This window comes from Mustela erminea, chromosome 5, assembly GCF_009829155.1.
Source record: "Mustela erminea isolate mMusErm1 chromosome 5, mMusErm1.Pri, whole genome shotgun sequence".
Classification (NCBI taxonomy): domain Eukaryota; kingdom Metazoa; phylum Chordata; class Mammalia; order Carnivora; family Mustelidae; genus Mustela; species Mustela erminea.
In genome coordinates, this window is record NC_045618.1 from 55,105,718 (window position 1) to 55,124,058 (window position 18,341).

The 18,341-nt window shown below is 42.6% G+C and overlaps 1 protein-coding gene across 1 annotated transcript in view; it reads right to left on the reverse strand.

Moving 5' to 3' along the window:
• RYR3 (ryanodine receptor 3) overlaps nt 1-18,341 on the reverse strand; it is a 511,070-nt gene that overhangs the window by 272,867 nt on the left and 219,862 nt on the right. Inside the window, exons 6-10 of the mRNA XM_032343182.1 lie at nt 16,181-16,293; nt 15,195-15,294; nt 12,356-12,449; nt 7,774-7,848; nt 5,020-5,176 (exon numbers count right to left, since the gene is read on the reverse strand). Of these exons, the coding sequence (XP_032199073.1) occupies nt 5,020-5,176; nt 7,774-7,848; nt 12,356-12,449; nt 15,195-15,294; nt 16,181-16,293 (539 nt within the window). The remainder of the gene's footprint in view (nt 1-5,019; nt 5,177-7,773; nt 7,849-12,355; nt 12,450-15,194; nt 15,295-16,180; nt 16,294-18,341) is intronic.

Here is an 18,341-nt window from a genome sequence, read left to right on the forward strand (position 1 = left end):
CATGCTGAGTGAAATAAGTCAGTCAGAGAAAGACAAATACCGTATGATTTCACTCACATGTGGCATTTAGGAAACAAAACAGATGAATGTGTGGGAAGGGCAGGAAAAAAAAAGAGGGGGCAGGCAAACCTTAAAGGCTCTTAACAGTAGAGAAAAAACTAAGGGCTGATGGAAGGAGGTGTGTGGGGAATGGGCTAGATGGCTGATGGATGTAAGGAGACACTTGTGATGAGCACTGGGTGTTATCTGTAAGTGAAGAATTACTAAAGTCTACTCCTGAACCCAATATTACACTGTATGTTAACTAACTAGAATTTAAGTAAAAATTTGGAAGATGAAACAATGAAGAATATTATATAAAGTTTATTTGAAATGAAATGAAACTGTTGTCTCTAAATGCTTGAATCTCATGGTAGATATTTTGTCCTCTCCTTTCCCCCTCTTTCCTTTGTACCTTTCTACAACTGAGAACTCCGTGAGGAAGTGGAGCAGGCAAGGGGGCTGGCCAAACAGAGCCCATGTTTTCCTAAGGGATGGCCCATGAGCCCAGCTGCCATCTTGATTCTGGCTGCCAGGAGCTGCTAAGGTTAAAGGGCACGTGAGGCTAGTCTAAGGAGATGCTTTCCATGCACATCAGAGAGAGCAGTACACAGCTTTTAAAAGGCAGGGAAGTAGGGTTTGACCAAGTGCTTAGCACATACTAGATATGATAATTGTTGACTCAACTGAACGTAATGTTTTTATACACTGAGGAAAAATTTTCTCTCATTGAGAACAATGATAGCTTTACATCCTACTGCAATAAAATAAGCAAACCTTGAGATTCTATCTGGACCATTCAAGACTTATGGTATAGTCATGAGAAATAGCTATAAAATAAATGGCTACATGAGATAAGCCTTGATTTAACATCACTAATTCACTCTTCCCTGAAAGGAATTCAACACCGGGAGCTGGTAGGGAGACAAGACATCTAAACAGATAATATTTACTCTGGCATAACAATACTAAATCACAGTATCTGACAATCCTCGGGGAATGGCCTTGCAATGTCAAGACAATGGGAAAATGATTCGAAATCAAGTTCATAGAAATCTAACTTTGATGTTCAAAATAATAAATCTGTCTCCTTGAATGGTGATAGGCAGCTAAGTATTAGGATCTGAAATGATTACACAGGATGATAGGATACTTCTATGAAGATGATGGGGGTTAAAATTAAGTGGATTTGAGGCTATTTTAATGTATGATCACATTCCTACATCCCTTAAGCAACTCCCACACTTACCACCCTCCACACATTATACCAGGTGCCGGGGTACCAAAAGGGGGGCATGTGTGGTCCTTGTCATCTAGGGTCTCCAGGTCCAGTGAGCGATGGCTGTTATAGAAGCATGGACAGGACCCTGCCGGAGGCCCATGCAAGAGCCCTCCTCCTGTAAAGGGCATCAGACACTAGTCGGGAAGGATGAGCCAGAGTTTGTGAGTGGAGGTGTGTAGGAGGGGTAAAAGGCATTCTAGGCACAGGTTTAGCAATGAGAAAAAAGAATATGCTCAAGGGCTGATAAATATTTAGTAAGCCGGAGCTCAAGGCAACTGTGAGCAAGTGACACAGAGAGGATGGAAGGGCAGGCTGAGGTCGGATTTAAACTTTTATGACAGATTTCAAATGAGGGGCGACCAGATTAAGAGCTGTGTTCAAGGTCTCACAGAGAGCAGATGGGAGTCAAGGCCAGATCTAGGTGACCGGGAAGCCACGACGCTCTAACGAATACCACTTTCAGATTAAAAGGATAAGGTGTGATGCTGTAGTTCAGAGGCAACAAGGCATCCCAGACCTCCAGTTTGTTTTGGATGACCCTGCTGAAGGAAAGGAATAAAAACTGACCCAGATCACTCCCTGCTCATTATTCCACATGCTTCTGTACTTGCTCAAAGACCTTGGTTTGATTTCATATGAGTCAGCCCAGGCCCACAACTGCCACAGGGGTGAGTTCTGACCCCCTTTCATGAAGGCTTAGTCACATCCCTGTCCAATCCATGTGTACAAGATTCACACAGGGTACCTGCTGCTTCCTCGTAAGGGCAGCCTGTCACAGACTGATGCAGCCAGATAGGAACACGGAGTGGGAAGCCCATTAGTGCCAGATGACCCACATCCCAGCTAACCCAGTGCTGTCCTGAATATATGAGCCCTAAGAGTGTCCCTCCATCATATAGAGAGAAGAAGATGAATACCATCCCCCCACCAGCGCCAATCACAAAGGCACAAAAGACACACTATTTCCACCTCTCAGCCTCCCCACAGAGTTCCCCCAACCCCTGCACTGCCACCTGGATTCTGAAATGGTACTGCTGACTGCTCTCTGCCATCTGCTCCATCCCATAACACCTGTAACAGACGAGAGCTGGCCAGATGACTTGACACCCTCCTGCTGTGGAAAAGCAGAGCCAAGAATCTCCTTCTGCTGGGGAACCTCACTACTCCCCGGTGAGGGCAGGCACACTGGAGTGTGCATTTATGGAGGAGAGCCTGCCCCTAGCAAGGTAAACATACATTTACTAGGGAGGAATCTGGAGTCCCAGAGCTCTCAAGGAATTTCTATCGTGATTCTCCCAAGAGCTCTTTGAGCTGTGTGTGGCAGAGCAATGCGTTCTCCATACATTCTTGCTTTCAGTGTAGCTTCACGTTCTAAGATGCCAGATGCTCTGCCCACACAATGTCCTAGGGAAGCCCCAGTTTCCTGCGGGAAACACAGCCATCTCTTGGCCTGCCATAGAGCCTAGGTCATTTTAATATCAGTTCCTTCCACACTGAAATGAACACAGCTGGGCTGAATACTGCGGCCCTGGGAGTTATGTCAAACCTCTGACGTAGTGATTCTAGTGAAATGTAACATCATTGCCAAGTGCAGAGGACAATGTGCCTCATGGGTGACTTTTACATCCAGCTCTGCTATGTTGGCTGTCCCATGGTACCTCGATGACTTTCAGCGATGGGCTGCTTGCCTCCATGTGCACGGTGAGGAAGGAACTTGGGGAGATAAGCAATGGGCCTTTGGAGGGTAAGTGTGCTCACAGGCCAGAAGCGGTGCCAAGTGGAAGTACTCTCCATGGTGCTCTGAGTTTTTCTGGCTTTCCCCAGAGACCATAAGCACTAAGCCATCCTCCACAAGGCTGAGCCAAGAAAAGAATGGAATGCAAGATTCCCTTTGGAAAACAGGATCCTGCCAGCTGCCTGGTAGGCCACCTGAGTGCCTGCTGTAATCAGAGAAGCCCCTTTGTGAACTAGGAAAGACCGCAAGGTCACAGATCCATCCCAGGGCAGCAGATCCAGAGTGGGCTGTAGGGAGCACTCAAAGAAAGAAAAAGCCAAGCTGGCATTCTTAGAAAGGCATTTACTTGGTCATTAGCCATAAGGAATAATTTCTTTTCTTTTCTTTTCTTTTTTTTCTCATCTCTTTTTACCCTTCCACACTTGCTGTCACCCCCAGCACCCTATGTCCAGGTTCTCTTTTAGGGAAGAATGTGATCTTGCTTGTCTCTGTTCTTCGGACTTTTTTGTTACTTTGTTTCACTGATTTTTTCCCCACATAACACTGCAGTAAACCACTTCATGGAGGCCAAAATGTTTTACTCCACAGATACATGTTTGTATTTAAAAATCTTTCTTTTTTCTGGGAATCTTAAAAAACAAAAGTGAAGGGAACATAAAGGAGATGTGCTCAAAAAACCAGAATGAAGTCAAGGAGTCAGTATACCTTTTAAAGAAAAGCAGATGAGAGGTGATGTTTGAAAAGAATTTAGGGTAGGAAGTTCATATATTTTAATGTCTGAAATATAGGTGTGGAAATAGCTCAACTCTGATATGTAGTCATCCAGGGGGGGAGGACTTAAATGCCAGAGATTCTCTGCCAGGAAAAACTCTGGGACCATAAAAAGAAGGAAAAGAAAGGAGTCTGAGCCCCCTGCTTCAAAAAAGGGCAATACTGGAAGACTGTCCGCCCCACAGAAAATTCAGCCGTCAGCTCCACACTGAGGCCCACACGAATGGAATCATCCATAACCCTTGCCTGAAATCATGTTGAGAACACAAAGAAAGATCTATTTCTGGAAAAGAGCAAAGAAGAATGAAACTAGAGATGAAGCTCCCAAAGGAGATGTCGAACTGTCCTGTTAGGAGGCAGAGACTCCCTGATAACTAGGCCTGCATCTGCGCACAGACTTTCCTATGCTTGGGTGATCTTTCCAGAACAATCATAAAGTGACAGAGCATCCGATCCTGTCAGAAGTCAGCTCAGCATGCAATGCGGACCATTCAGCTCTATCCGGCTCAGAGGGATGCAGAGTTAAAGCCTGACTGGATGTTAAAGGTAGGAGACTTTAAGAAACCGCTGTCTCTATACACATCAAAAGGTAAAGCTACTTGTTTATGATTAACCTATCTAGCCCACGGTCTGCTCTGAATGACGGCTGGAGATGGATGGGTGAGAGCTAAGGGAAATGGAAGGAAGAGACCAGTAGGGAGTGGAGAGGAAGGTATTAGTGACTTTGTATAATACAAATCACTAGAGGATGACATGTTCAGAATGATGTCTTCTCTGCATCTTTCTGAAAGAAATTGCTTTCTTGATTTAAACCCATGTAGCACTGAAACTCATGCCTCTATGTTATCATTGTTTTATAGGACTGAAGCACAGGCTTTAAGGTATTAAAAGCTATGCAGAATATATTAAGCAACAGCATCATCTTTCATTAATCTCTACACAACCCATTTCTGTGATCCTTGTACTTTCTGGGGCCTTCCACTCTTCTTTGAAGTCTCTCTTAAGATTTAAGCTCTCCTCCAAGGTCCACATTTCCCTATAAACTCGATTGAAAAGATAGAAGAATAAAGTGTTTATCATAAATCTAGTTTCCAATCCCATCTTGTTCCAGTCCACGCATCACAGTTCTGCCTGGAGGGTTCAGAGATTTCACTTCTGAAATGAGGTCAAATTTCACTTCCTCACACCTTACCTTGGAAGCCCGGAAAGAGAAGGCGGTGGACTTGGTGTCTGACTTCGTCCGGTCCTGCAGTAGAAGGCCTTGGTCCTCCGTCAGGGCCAGGTAGTGACCTGTGGTGATATGCCGGAGCCGGAAAGCCTGGCCCCATCGGATGTTACTGCCACTCCAACTGTGCAGAGAAAACAGCGGGGAAACTCAGTCTATTTCAATGTCTTTCCTGGGCTTTCTTCCACATGCTAGCAGAATTCTAACCCCTCTGCGGTTTATCCTCTTAAGGGCCAAAGGCATAGTCTCCTGGCTTGCTTTAGGATTTCAGGTGTCCTGACAACTTCTCTTGGGGCCTCTCAACACCAACAAGGAGGCACCTTTGTGCGCTGTGGGTGGAAATGCAAACTGGTGTAGCCACTGTGGAAAACAGTGTGGAGGTTCTTCAGAAGATTAAAAAGAATTACCACTTGATCCAGTAATTCCACTTCTGGGTATTTACCCAAAGAATATGACAACACTAATTCAAAGAGATAAATGCACCCCTATGTTTACTGCAGCATTATGTATAAGAGCCAAGATATGCAAGCAATCTGAGTCTCCAACCATAGATGAATGGATTAAAAAGCTATGGTGCGTGTGTGTGCCCACAGGCACATACATGTACACAACAGACTAGTATTTAGCTATCAGAAAAGAACGAGCTCTTGTCATGGATGGATCCAGAGAATATAATGTTAAGTGAAATAAGTCACTCAGAGAAAGACAAATACCTTATGATTTTCCCCACATGTGAAATTTAAGAAAACAACTGAACAAAAAAAAAAAAAGATGAAAAATAGACTCAAATATAGAGAACAAACTGGTGGCTGGTAGAGCGAGTTGGATGGGAGGAAGGGTAAAATGAAGGGGATTATGTTACATTTATCTAAATGAACACTGAGTGAAGGTATATAAGTCTTGAATCATATTGTACACCTGAAACTAATATAACACTGTGTGTTAATTATACTTCAATAAAAATAAAAAGGGGAAAAAAAGGAACACCAACAAGGAGGATGATCCTGGGACAAGTCAAAGATTTACTGTAACGGCAAGTCCCAAGCATCCAATTTTCCCTTCACTCCACTTTAGTTTCCTGATATGAAACAAATAAACAAACACACAAAAAGAATGCCTTCTAAGGGAAACTTATTTCTGGAAAAGCAAAGCCATCCCTAACATACTATCTCAACTCAAACATTTTGCTACCACAAAGAATGCTATCTTCAAGAGCAATGGTAAAAATATTCATGCAACTTACACTTGCCAGGAAGAGGCAGATAATAAAGAAGTGAGCATGTGCGCACATGTGTGTATGTGTGTGTGTATGTATGAGAGGGTGATCCATTCTGTGGAAAAAAAGTGAAGCAAGATAAGGTGATTTAGATAAGGGAGACTTCCCATTGAGTGGCAACCTTTCAGTGGTGCTACATCAAACTGTTGGCATTCAACAGATGTTATCTAGAGGAGAAATTATCCACTGAATAACTGAAACTCATTCTCTTTTGAGTTAGAATAAAATCTTTAAGTTAGAATAAAATCTCATAGTTAGGCCTCTGGGGAAATGAACAACCATAACTGGAACTATACATACATACGTATTTTGACTTTTTAAAAAAGTCCACTAAGCAAGGTTTAATATCCTGAGAACAGGAGCATGTCAGAGCAAGCATTTTAACAGGGCTAGAAAGAAACTATAAATGCTCCAAGCAGCTACCAAGTGGGTACTTCTTAAAAGCAGTATTCTTTAAACCAGTAACCTCCAAAGAGTTTCTCAGTAAAAAACGTATATGTACCTACAGGTGTATGTATGTAAGTTCTAGTATTTTTCTCTGATCTATAATGGAGCCCACCTTGGGGGCATACACCCTCATGAGAGAGACATGAACTGTGAACATACGTTCAGCGGGAGGCTGAGAGAGCTGGCAGGAAGAGCAGAGAAGGAAAAGTAAACAACTGTCCCTCCTCTGTTATCCCAAGCATTTAGGTTAGCTCTAGCCTGACTTGCAATCCCTCTCAGCTCAGAGCTTCTGGATCCCCCTTCGTAGCATGACATTTGGAGACCACATGTTTTTACTCAAGCACACAGCTAAAGTCTCAGCCTCCCGTTCCTTTCAACTAGGTACAGTATGGTTTCTGACAAGTCCGGTAGATACGGTTTCCCACACGGCTACCTCTATCATGGTGGTTTAATCTCTGCCACAACCGCTAGTTTCATTTAAAGCTAACATTCCACTGGAGCCAACACAATTACTGAGAAAAGAAACACTAGCTGGGTTGCAGAGAATCTGTTTAAGAAAACAAATGGGAGAAGTACTTTGATGGCTTTCAGCAGACATATCCAAGCTTGCCTTTTATAGCCTGGCTGCCACCAGAGGAAGGGGGGCAGGAGCCAGGGGCTGAGTGCAGGGCCACAAAGTCCTCTGGCTTCAGAATCAAAACAGAAGTCTTGGAAATTTTAATTCTCTCATATTCTCTCTCTCTCTGTGTATGTTTGTGTGTGCGTGTGTGCATGTGTGCGTGTGTGCATGTGTGCGTGTGTGCGTGTGTGTGTGTGTGTGTGTGTGTGTGTGTTGCTATTGTTTAAAATCAAAGCCAGGAAAATTTCAAAACTTCATTCTGGGCCAAGAAACTTTTGAGTTTGACAGGTGATGTGGAATAAATGAAATTTTTAAGAGAATGGGCAGTATAGGAAAATAAAGTAATTTTGAGAAGACCAGCACCCTGACCCTCCATTACCTTATCCGAAGGGGTTCCACTCTCCACAGAGATCGGGCTCGTGTCCCAGCTCCCCCAGCTTCATAGAATATCCTCCTGCGAGCAGAGTTGGAGATGAGCTCCACTGAGCAGGACACTGATCAGCACTGGGGAGGAAACAGCTCCCTGCCGGGGCTGTTCAAATCCTCCTGAAGTCAGCAAAACTGAGAGCATGAGTCAAAGAGAAGCAGGAATTTCCAGGCTCAATCTCTTAAGAGGGAAAAAAGGTGCTAGAGGGGAGGGAAGTGCTCACCACATACGGATCAAGGACACTCGTGGACCATCAGGTGTAGAACAAAAAGGATTGTCCCCATTTCCACATCGGGAATCAAACAGCCTCATCAAATACTATCAGAGCAGATACTAAAAGCTAGATTCTTTTAGGTTAAGCGTCTTGTAGTATTACATCTCTCAAAAATATATCTGTACTTTTCAAAAACGTATCTGTCCTTTTAAAACATGTAGGCAAAAAAGTATGAATTCATTTCCATTATTCTAGGAAGTCTGAAGCAAAGCTTTATGTTCAGCTGTTGTAGTGTTCATAACTTTTTTTATCACTGTACTGTTCTTGCATAAGGAAAATCTTTTAATTTTTTAATATACTTTTAAATAAAATATTTATCTTCGAATAATTTTAGGTTTACAAAGAAGTTGCAAAGACAGTACAAAGAATCGCATACTTTCACTCGGTGTCCCCTCATGGGATCTTGCATTATATGTAAGATGTACATGCCACACTTGTCAAAATGAAGAATTCAACATTGTTAGGTCATGACTAGCTAAACTCAAGGCTTTACTTGGATTTCAGCAACTTTCCATTAGCATTTTTCTTCCCGTTCCAGGATCCAATCCCGGAATACCACAATGCATTTAACTCTCCTGTCTCCCTTGTCTCCTCTGGTCTGTTCTTAGACTTCCTTCGTTTTCCATGGCTTTGACAATTTTGAGGAGTTGTGGTCAGATATTCTGTAAAATGGCCCTTGATTTGGGTTGTCCTGATGTTTACCTGATGATTAGTAAACTCTGTTTTTCATTCCACACAATAGGGACAGACCTACCTATGTAAGCGAATGAATCTTGTTGAAGAGTGTATCTCATGAAGAGTGGTCCCAGATTACCTGGTATATGAAATCCAGATCCTTTTGGAGAATTTTGTGACCTTAGATCAAGACTGATCACTTAACTGCATTTAATTTGACCAATTTCACTAACCTAAAATCCCACCACAGAAGATTTTTATATATCACAACTTAATCACTCAAGCCCCAGAAGAATCTTGATCTAGATTTTGAGACAACAGGTAATCAATAGAGGTGAGGAGAAAATGTGAAGTTCTTATTTTTTATCTGAAGAAGTTCCATAATTAGGAGTTGGTTGAAAATACCAGCTTGGCAGTCAGGCAGACTCGAGTGTGAGTCTGTGAGCTGTGTGATCTTATCAGGTCCCTTCACAGCTGTGTACTTGGTTCTGTCATCTGTAAAATGAGCCTAATTCAGTTACATAAGTCCCAGAATGGTTGTGAGAAGTTAATGTGTTTTTTTGACGTGCACAAAGATGTTCACAGATGTACAAAACACTGTGGTATGAATTTATCCAAACTTTGTTTAAATACAGATGTTTCTATCATGCATAGAAAAACACATGACACAGAAACACAATGAAACACTGCCTTCATAGTGGCTAGCTCCTGGTGGTGGGATGATAGAACACATTCTAAATCTTTTTCAAACATACATGTGATCAGCAAACACGCAGTAAATATTGAGAAAGAAATCTTGTGTAGCTCGGGAGCTCTAACTGCGCAGTGTCCCTATGCTGGGTCTAGAACAGTAATGATAACTCACAGGTCATGCAGACTTGCTGAGGTTTTCACCCCTGCTTCTCCCCACTCAGTGAGAACAGGAAAGGCCTCTCAGGTAAAGAGGGTGGAACAGCTCACCCTAGATCACAGGAGTAGAGAACTCTCTCCCTCTGACATCTGAGGAATTCTCGAAGGTTTGTCCCTCCCACCTGGGAAATGCGGGCAGCTAGCTCCATTTAATCTTGTAAGGTTACAGAGGTTGAAACAACCTGTTCTCGTTCTCTAAAACAATTACCCAAGGAGAGGAGTAGAGTGGGTGGTGAGCTGAGGTGCTTTGAAAGCTGGGCTGACAGCTCACCCTCGGCTGCAAGAGGTTAAGAGTCTTACCCCAGGGGGCTTGACAAGCCAGAGACAGAGCCAAGGACCAGAGCTCAGGCTGTTAGATTGCTTCTTTCAGGTTTACACCCTGGGACAGTTGGCCTTTTCCACCTGGCTTGCTTTCAGGCTTTAGAAGGAATAGAAATGATTTCCTCTGGAAAGTCAGCTCCCTCCCTGTGATATCACTTGCATGCCGGAAGGGCTGCTGGCCTCTTTTAGTGCATTCCTGATTTCCTATTCTTTTGAGTTCTCCCAGATTTCAGTATTCCTGGCCATCCTGGCCAGTTCGGAGGATCTATCTGAAGACACAAGACAGTGAGGGGGCTTATCACTCGCCTCACCTAGACGGCCAATGCCATAGCACCCTCCTGGGATTGAAAGACCAGCTGATACAGAAATGCAGGGTCCAGTATAATGAACAGCTGCTTACTCACCCCTTCATGCTGCCTTACAAAGTCTAAACTCCTTCATGCTTCCTTATAAATGAAAGGAATAAGGCTTTTCTTATATGAATTTATTTCCCCCCAGAGACAAATTAGATCCTGTGGAACCCTCCACCAAGGGAAGGTCACTTTTGCCATATTTCAATGATGGCATGCAATACCTGCTTCAGGGTGCCCATTTGGGGAATTCCTGTCCATCTGTTTCACTCTCCCTAGCACCTCCTTTCAAATACTTGCACAGTCTTTCCTTTTATTCAGGCTCTTGTTCAAGTACTTGACAGGAATGCAACCAAATGACAAGTTTCTCCAGGCAGAGTTTCTGCCCAGGATGTTTCTATTTTGGTTCTAAATTTAATGACAGGTATGTGTGTGTGTAGGATGGGGAAGGGCAGGTCAAGGGTCATACACGGGATTATCATTTCATTTTTTCCAAATTCGTGCCCTTCAAAGAAGAATTGGAATGGGAAGAAAGAACTAGCGTGTTCAATGTGTTCCATCTTAGATGTAGCTAACTGCAAAACTCATAAAACTTCAGGTCTTTATCTACCTGCAACTCTTCCCTTTAATGCATAATATGATATTAAAGAGACAGTACATGAGCTCTTGCATAATTTTACTGTTTCAAAGAAAAAGGAAAGGAAAAATCACAATTGACTAGATCACATGACATTATTTAGGGTATGGAATCCTTAATTCTAAGATCAGCCTAATGCCCTTCCTCAGAGAAAACTGTCAGTTTACTGGACCAGTGTCACGGAGTCAGGGAGTGAAATAATTAGGCACTTGCCATGGTTCTGTGCTTTATGTGTACTAGGTCACATCTGGTTCCCATGGAGAGAGATTCAGAGGACAGAACAAGTAGGAAGAGACTCGGAACAACAGGAATACAAACTGCCAATGCATGGTTTCTATGACACACATTAACACATTCAAGTGCACTGCTCGGCTCCTTAAGGTCCTTTTAGTTCATCAGTTAAGGAACAAGCCATGGCTGGAGAGTTAGCCACGTGGTTTCTAGGCTGCCATCTGAAAGTAGCCTGTATATGACCTTTGGCAGGAGCCTGACCTAGATGCTCTTTTAGCTGTGAGGACGTGATCCCATGTATCTAATGAAGTAAAAGAAATGTAGCTAGCAAGGTTCCCATAGGCATTACAGAAAAACAAAGAATATATTACCTCTGGGAGATCATGCCCATTGCTGTTACAAGTTCAGCTTAATGCAGATCCAGTTTCATTTTTAAAAAATATTTATCAGATTTCTATAGTTACAGGGGCCAAGCTCTTTATACTCCATTCCTTTGATGTGAGACAGACTACTGAGGGACCCTTCAGTGTGAGTTTAAGATCTGGATTAGTATCTTCCATCTCTTGGTTTTGAATTTTTGAAAAGCACCCATTGAGTAGCCAAGCAGAGGACCACAGAAAGCACTTCCCTTGGAAGTATCTTCAGAATGTTGCCCTTGGCAACATCCAGCTCCCGTTTCTCCAATCCTAGTTGGTAATAAGCAAAATGAAATCACCCAAGGCCACCTAAATGACTTCACACACGGGAGGTGGGGAGAGATCTGCCCTTCTGCCTTTGAGGGTGAATATCTTAGGTACACAAACTCTCCAGAGTGACTCACTTGATTTCTGTCACCGAATGGGTGCTTCCAGCTACAATAAATGCTACCAGAAACTCCTTATGCAGAGCAGAAATCAAAGAAAAGGAAGGTACTGGGAAGCATTATGGAACAACTTGCCTAAGAGCAGCATGTGCATCCAGGTACCCCTGTGAGCAAGTTCCAGTGCACTGCCATTCCTGTCTCACAAACTAGATCCCATGGCTGTCCACTGACCAATGTTCACAGAATTCATCTGTGGCCATGCCCGAATGCAAATTCTTTAGCCGAGGCACCTGAGACTGGAGACAGCGGGGAGGATGACGACATTATGGGCTTACCTGTGCTGGGCATCGTTCTGGTCTGTAGATGGTATCGTCAAACACTCATCATGACCATGGAAGAGACGTACTACGTGCCCACCAAGTAGGTATCCTAGTGAGAGAATTATATTCTACTATGAACTTATGGGAAATTTAATGATGACAACACGGAGTTTAAAAAGGGTAAATTTGTGCAAGTCTGAGTCAGTTATGGAAAACACCAAGAAAGAAGCATTTGGAAAAATGTCAGATTCCGTGAATTCTGGACGGAGGAAGAACAGACAAGATAGTCAAAAAAATTCTAACATTGAAAGTTAGGATTTCAGAGATGAGCAAGTTCATCATCAAAATGTCGGGTGAAAATAGTGTCAGCTCTATCATGAAAAGGAAAATGACATTGCTACTGTGAGGAAGATAAGGATTTTCCAGTTGCCTCGGATGAAAATATATCCAGCATGAAATTCCTGGGTAAGCGCTTACATTCTCTATGTGTATATTTTGTGGCAAAACCCCAACCAAACCGCAGTCTTGGTGAAGAACAAGGGTGCTGGGAAGGAGGTCAGTCAAGTGTTACTAAGAGCTGTCTTAGGGGAAGCTACTTTTGAATGCATTTAACAGACACAGATCAAACCTGGATGCTCAGCCTCCAGCACCAAGGGGAGGCAAAATATCATTCCAGGATCCCAAAGCCTATGAGCTACTATCAATAAGCACTTAACTTTCACCATAAGCAATCTCAATAGCCATGGAGTTGCGAGATGTATGGGAAACAATGAGCTTCAAGGACATGATGACCCATTAGTCTTCAAATAAATTCTGAGCCTTAATTCAAAGAACACACTGGGAGAGGGATTCCAGGCTGAGGTTTACCTTGTACAAAGAAATGGGATTTGTATCGCTTTGAATAAAAAAAAATTCTCTAGACTAGTCTATTCCTAGGAGACATATGGACTTAAAACACTCATGTCTGCATCAGGACTTTAAAAAAAAAAAAAGTCACATAATTAAATCACTTTAGGGGCTACCAAACTATCTTGGGTATTGAATTAACAGTAAGAATGATGAAATGAAATCATGCCAGAGGAGAAAAAGATGTTTATCATTACATCTTGTACAGGGACAGTGTGATAGTCCCATTTTTTGTTTTTTATTTTTTGTAACCAGGTGAGGCAAATTCTTCTTAAGCTCCTCTCAAATAGTCAGAAATCATTTCCCAATTTTCCTCTACTTTACTGTACTGACAGTTCCAGTTGTATACCTTTCTTTGCATTAAAATCATTCATGATATACTGTAGGGGAATTCTTAACAGCCAATTTATTTAGAAAAATTAAAACCTTCCCCAATCCTGCTCTTGATTAAACTCTGTCATCTCATGATGGCGAGGTCATGCCCGACTTGGATCCATCATTTGCAGTCCTCAGGCTCTTCCAATCAATATTCTAATCATGAAGAGAAAACTGCCAAGTGGTGGTGTATCACAGCCCTTCCTAACTGAACTCTAGCTGGGCAATATTCAGGGAAAAAGGGTCATTATGAGGCTCACTTATGCTCTCAGGGCTGAAGTGGGCTCTCATGAGGGGATGCTGAGAGGGCATTTTCTGCCTGGGCAGACGACTCAAGAGATGAGCTATCCAGGCTGAATTACAAGGACACTCAACACATCGATAAGGACCTTTTTGACGTGATTTGCAAACACTTCTTAATTAATCTCCACAAGTCGTCTGTTGGGACTGGGGGATCATTTTATTCCTACTGTGAAAATGAAAAATTTAACATGGGGAAGATCCAGTCCAAACCTCCCCGGGGAAGACTAAAACCCAGAGCTTCTTGATTCCTGACAGAAAGGGAATGATAACAGACTCAAGGTGGTGGGTTAGTTCTGGTGTAACAGAAGAGGGCGAAACACCACCTGCCTTTTTAAAGCCTTCCACACGTTGCTGACAGAGTTAAAAAGTCTATCATTTTCTGACAATTCAGCTTTGCTCTGATGTCTTCTGAAACTAAGGCAACACCTTGATGTCCTCATTTTTCCCTCTATTTTCAAACATCTTATCACAGAAGGGCATTTCCAGTTTGAAACTACTGGGCTCACGATCAAAAATCTGGTTAAAACTGTGGTAGGAGTAACTTTTTAAACATGCTGACCTTGCTGTAAAGTCCTATAACATAAGATGATAACCTATAGCCGTCACTGGCATTCGATTACTCTTTTCAGCTGCAACATTACCCATGAGTACGGTAAGTCCCACATCTTTATTTCCTAACTTGAAAGGTGCATTGACTTTGCCTGGCTCCAAGAATTAGGGTATGTTGAACCCACTTTGATGCTTTTACTTTCACGGGAAAAATAAACTACTGAGAAAACTGATTACTGTTCAATGGCTCTCCATAAATACAAGTAAAAACAAATGGCCAGACACACTTATATCATAAAGTCTTTCTTCCACCTGTATGGAGAGATGCTTTGTGGAGAAAGAGTACCAGCATCACCTTCTCGGAAAATAATCTCTTCTAAGACCGAAGTTGCCGAGGCTTATACATTTCTAACTCGTAATCGTAAATAGAAAGGAAAAGTCAGTGGGGGAGGGAGAATGCATATCCAAATCCTGCATGCCTACAGTACCCTAAAAATGGGCTCTGAAGGATTAAAAGGTATTGTCAGGAACGCCCCTGTCATCAGAAAGCAAGACAGAAAATAATCCATACCCACATCAGGGAATGAGATTCAGGGGAACTAGAATCATGCTGGCTGCATAGCAAGATATGAAGCGGGAGCTGGGAAGCAGCAGCAAATGTCAATATATACAGCTCAAGACAGACTGGACGGCTGAGGGCTGAATGCATACGAAAGCCCACCTTCTTCAATGCTACTTCCTGAGCACGTAGGATGTACATTCCAGAGTGTCTGCATAAAAGAGGCGTCCACTTGTACGTTCCCGTTTGACACTGAGAGATGCTGCAGCAGAAACAGAAATGAGACATTCTTTAAATCACCAGGCCAGTCCTGACAGAAGGAGCTCAACCTAGAATCTCAAGGATTGAATAAAAGAGTCTCCCTGTCATCAAGCTCTTTCTACACAGCCCGTGGGAGACTGCTCCGCCCATTCTAGAAGCAGCTTCAAAGTGGGACACTATTCAGGGAAGAAGAAGTTTCCAGCCACAGAGGTGGCAGACGACTGTTGACTCCTTCCCCTCAGCTGGATCCCTGATTCAACAGAAAGTCATAAAATGTTTCATCCTGTTAGAAGGGAATTCACAAATGGCAAAAATGACTTCGGCATTTGGTCTAGGCAAAATAAATTGCCCGCAGGATTGGTGCTGAGAAGCTTAAAAACTTTTGACACTTCTCTGATATTCGGACACCCGAGGGCTTGCTGTCAGTGAAGCCCAGTACCCCATCCCAAGATGCAAAGATCTTACCTGCATCTCTCAAGCCCTGTGACATGCCATTGGCTGAAACATTTTAAATTCTCCATTTCTCCCATATCAGTTTATTTCCCTGTATCCTGTTCTTTCTGGCTTGTTCTTTGCCGAACAAGAGCTAAACCATGTGGGAAATTCACAGTAGCGGAAGCTAATGTAGAAGTGGTTTTCTCAGGAAGGGCCTGGAGCATTTTAGCAGAGTTGCTGGGCACAGTACCTTCATCTGAAAGGACAACTAACAGTTAAATTCCAGGCCCCATGATAATGGAGCAGGGGAGAGAACTGAACAACCTACCTCTCCCCTATACTGTGCAAAGGATTCTTATCCTACCCAACTTACTGTGGCACAGTTCGCCTCAACCATGAGGTCCTAAAGGAAAAATGTGAAAGCGAAAAGATGCCTCCTAGGAGGTACTTACAAGGTATCTTTCAGAGGACACGCTGACAAGAATGAGGTCATCACCAATTCGAACTTTCTCTCCCTCAGATCTCTGTTTGGACGCCGGATGTATGGTCCACCAACAGGCTTCTCCTACACAAATGCTCCTTGAGTTAGTCATTGCTTCATGGAAATCAGTGTCCCTAATTCTGTCCCTCATTCTCCCTCTCCTGGTAACAATCCCTCCAGTGCGCAGGCGCACACATACCCACACTCCAGACCTCAGTCTCTATTTAGCCCCTTATCCACTTGACTACGTCCATCACTTTTGTCCTCTCTGGCAACAGAAAGACAGTGTTTGGGAGAGAGTATTGGAGGTCAGAAACTATAGAAGCCTTTGAATATTTTTAAGACATAGAGAAAAATTCATTCTTCAAAGGCATTTACAAATCTTTAATTGACTTCGCTGGTCTACTGACAACTTACACACTTTTATCTTTGCCACACTCTCCAAGAAATTCTATTAAAACATAAATAATTCTGGGGCACCTGGGTGGCTCAGTGGGTTAAAGCCTCTGCCTTTGGCTCAGGTCATGATCCCAGGGTCCTGGGATCGAGCCCTGCATCGGGCTCTCTGCTTGATGGAGAGCCTGCTTCCCTTCCTCTCTCTCTGCCTGCCTCTCTGCCTACTTGTGATCTCTGTCAAATAAATAAATAAAATATTTTAAAAAACCATAAGTAATTCTACTAAAAAAAAAAAATCAGATTTTCAAAAGGCCTAAATCTACAAAGACTAGGACAGCAGGTGGAAAGTTGATAGCAGAGAAGAGAAATGGACAATTTGGAAAAAGGAAAGCAGATAGATGCTTTCAGTGAACAGAAAGCTAAAACCCAAGTCTTTATGAAAGTAAGAAAATGGAGGAGAAGTTCTCAAGAAATAAGGCGATCCCTGCTGCATGTTTCACAGGAAGTCTCTGGAATTGGAGGTAAGTTACTATAAAGGTAGCAGCAGAAGATGAGGTTGAAAACAGAATTGACTAAAAGCTATTAAGGAAATTTTATCTCCTGGCATCCTTTCCTGTACCCTGCATGGCTAGATGACTCCTTCTCCTCTACCCTACAAAAGATTAGGAGTTACATCTGTGGAATGACCAACCATAAAAGTTCTGGTTTTGTAATACCAATGACTGTCAAACAAGGAAGTGAAAAGTACTGCAAAAAATAGAGAATCATTAAAATTTTATGTCCTTGTAAGTAAAACCCCAGCTCCTTTCCCTCTGCCTCTATGCCTCATACACTAGCTGGGATGTTAAATCTCCTCCTCCCTCACATATAAGGATTCCTCTTTAGGGGAGCCAAACTACCCAAGATAAAATATACTTCTGTCCAGGTATCTCCAGTGAAATGCCTAGTCCTTGCCAGGTTAGCCAAAAGTGAGGCTTAATAGATGGCAAGCCACGGCCACACACTCAGGGTTTCTGGTCAACTTTTACTGACTAGATTTAAAAATGAAGGAAGACCAAGGATCACCTGATATCCAAGCCACAGCACTAGCACAAATGGCAAGAACAAAACAGTGGGGAAAGAGACTTGAAGAAAGCAAAGATTATGAAGAGCCGAAGAAAACTTTTAAAAAGTCATATAATTTATAATTGCAGAGAGATAAGAAAAAGTTACATTCATAAAGCAGCAATGAAAATACCCATGAATGATCACTTTGGAGAAAAAGTCTTCAATCCTGAAAGAGAAAGAAAGAAACAAAAGGGTTATAGGATAAAGTTGAAAAAAATCTCCCCAAAGAACGAAGAGAAACAGATTAGAAATACGAGTGAAGAGAAAAATAGAAAACCAATCTAGAGGATTTCCAGAAAACATGAGCAGAGAAAACAAAGTTAGGAATTAACAAAGAGATAGTATTAAACATTTGCCAAAGCTAGAAGACAAGAATTCAGATTGAAAAGGCCCACAGATTCCCTAGCACAGTGGAGAGAGACCCACACCAGGGTCCATTCTCATGAGCCTTGGAACAAATAGGATCCATGCCCAGATGTATCACTGTGGAATTTCAGACAGAAGGGCAAAAGAGAAGACCTAAGTAGTTCTGAGAAAATATAAGTATGCCTTACATAAAAGATAGGGAATCTGAATGTAGATGTCTCAATAGCCAGCCATAAGCTAGAAGAAAATGAAGAAAACCTTCA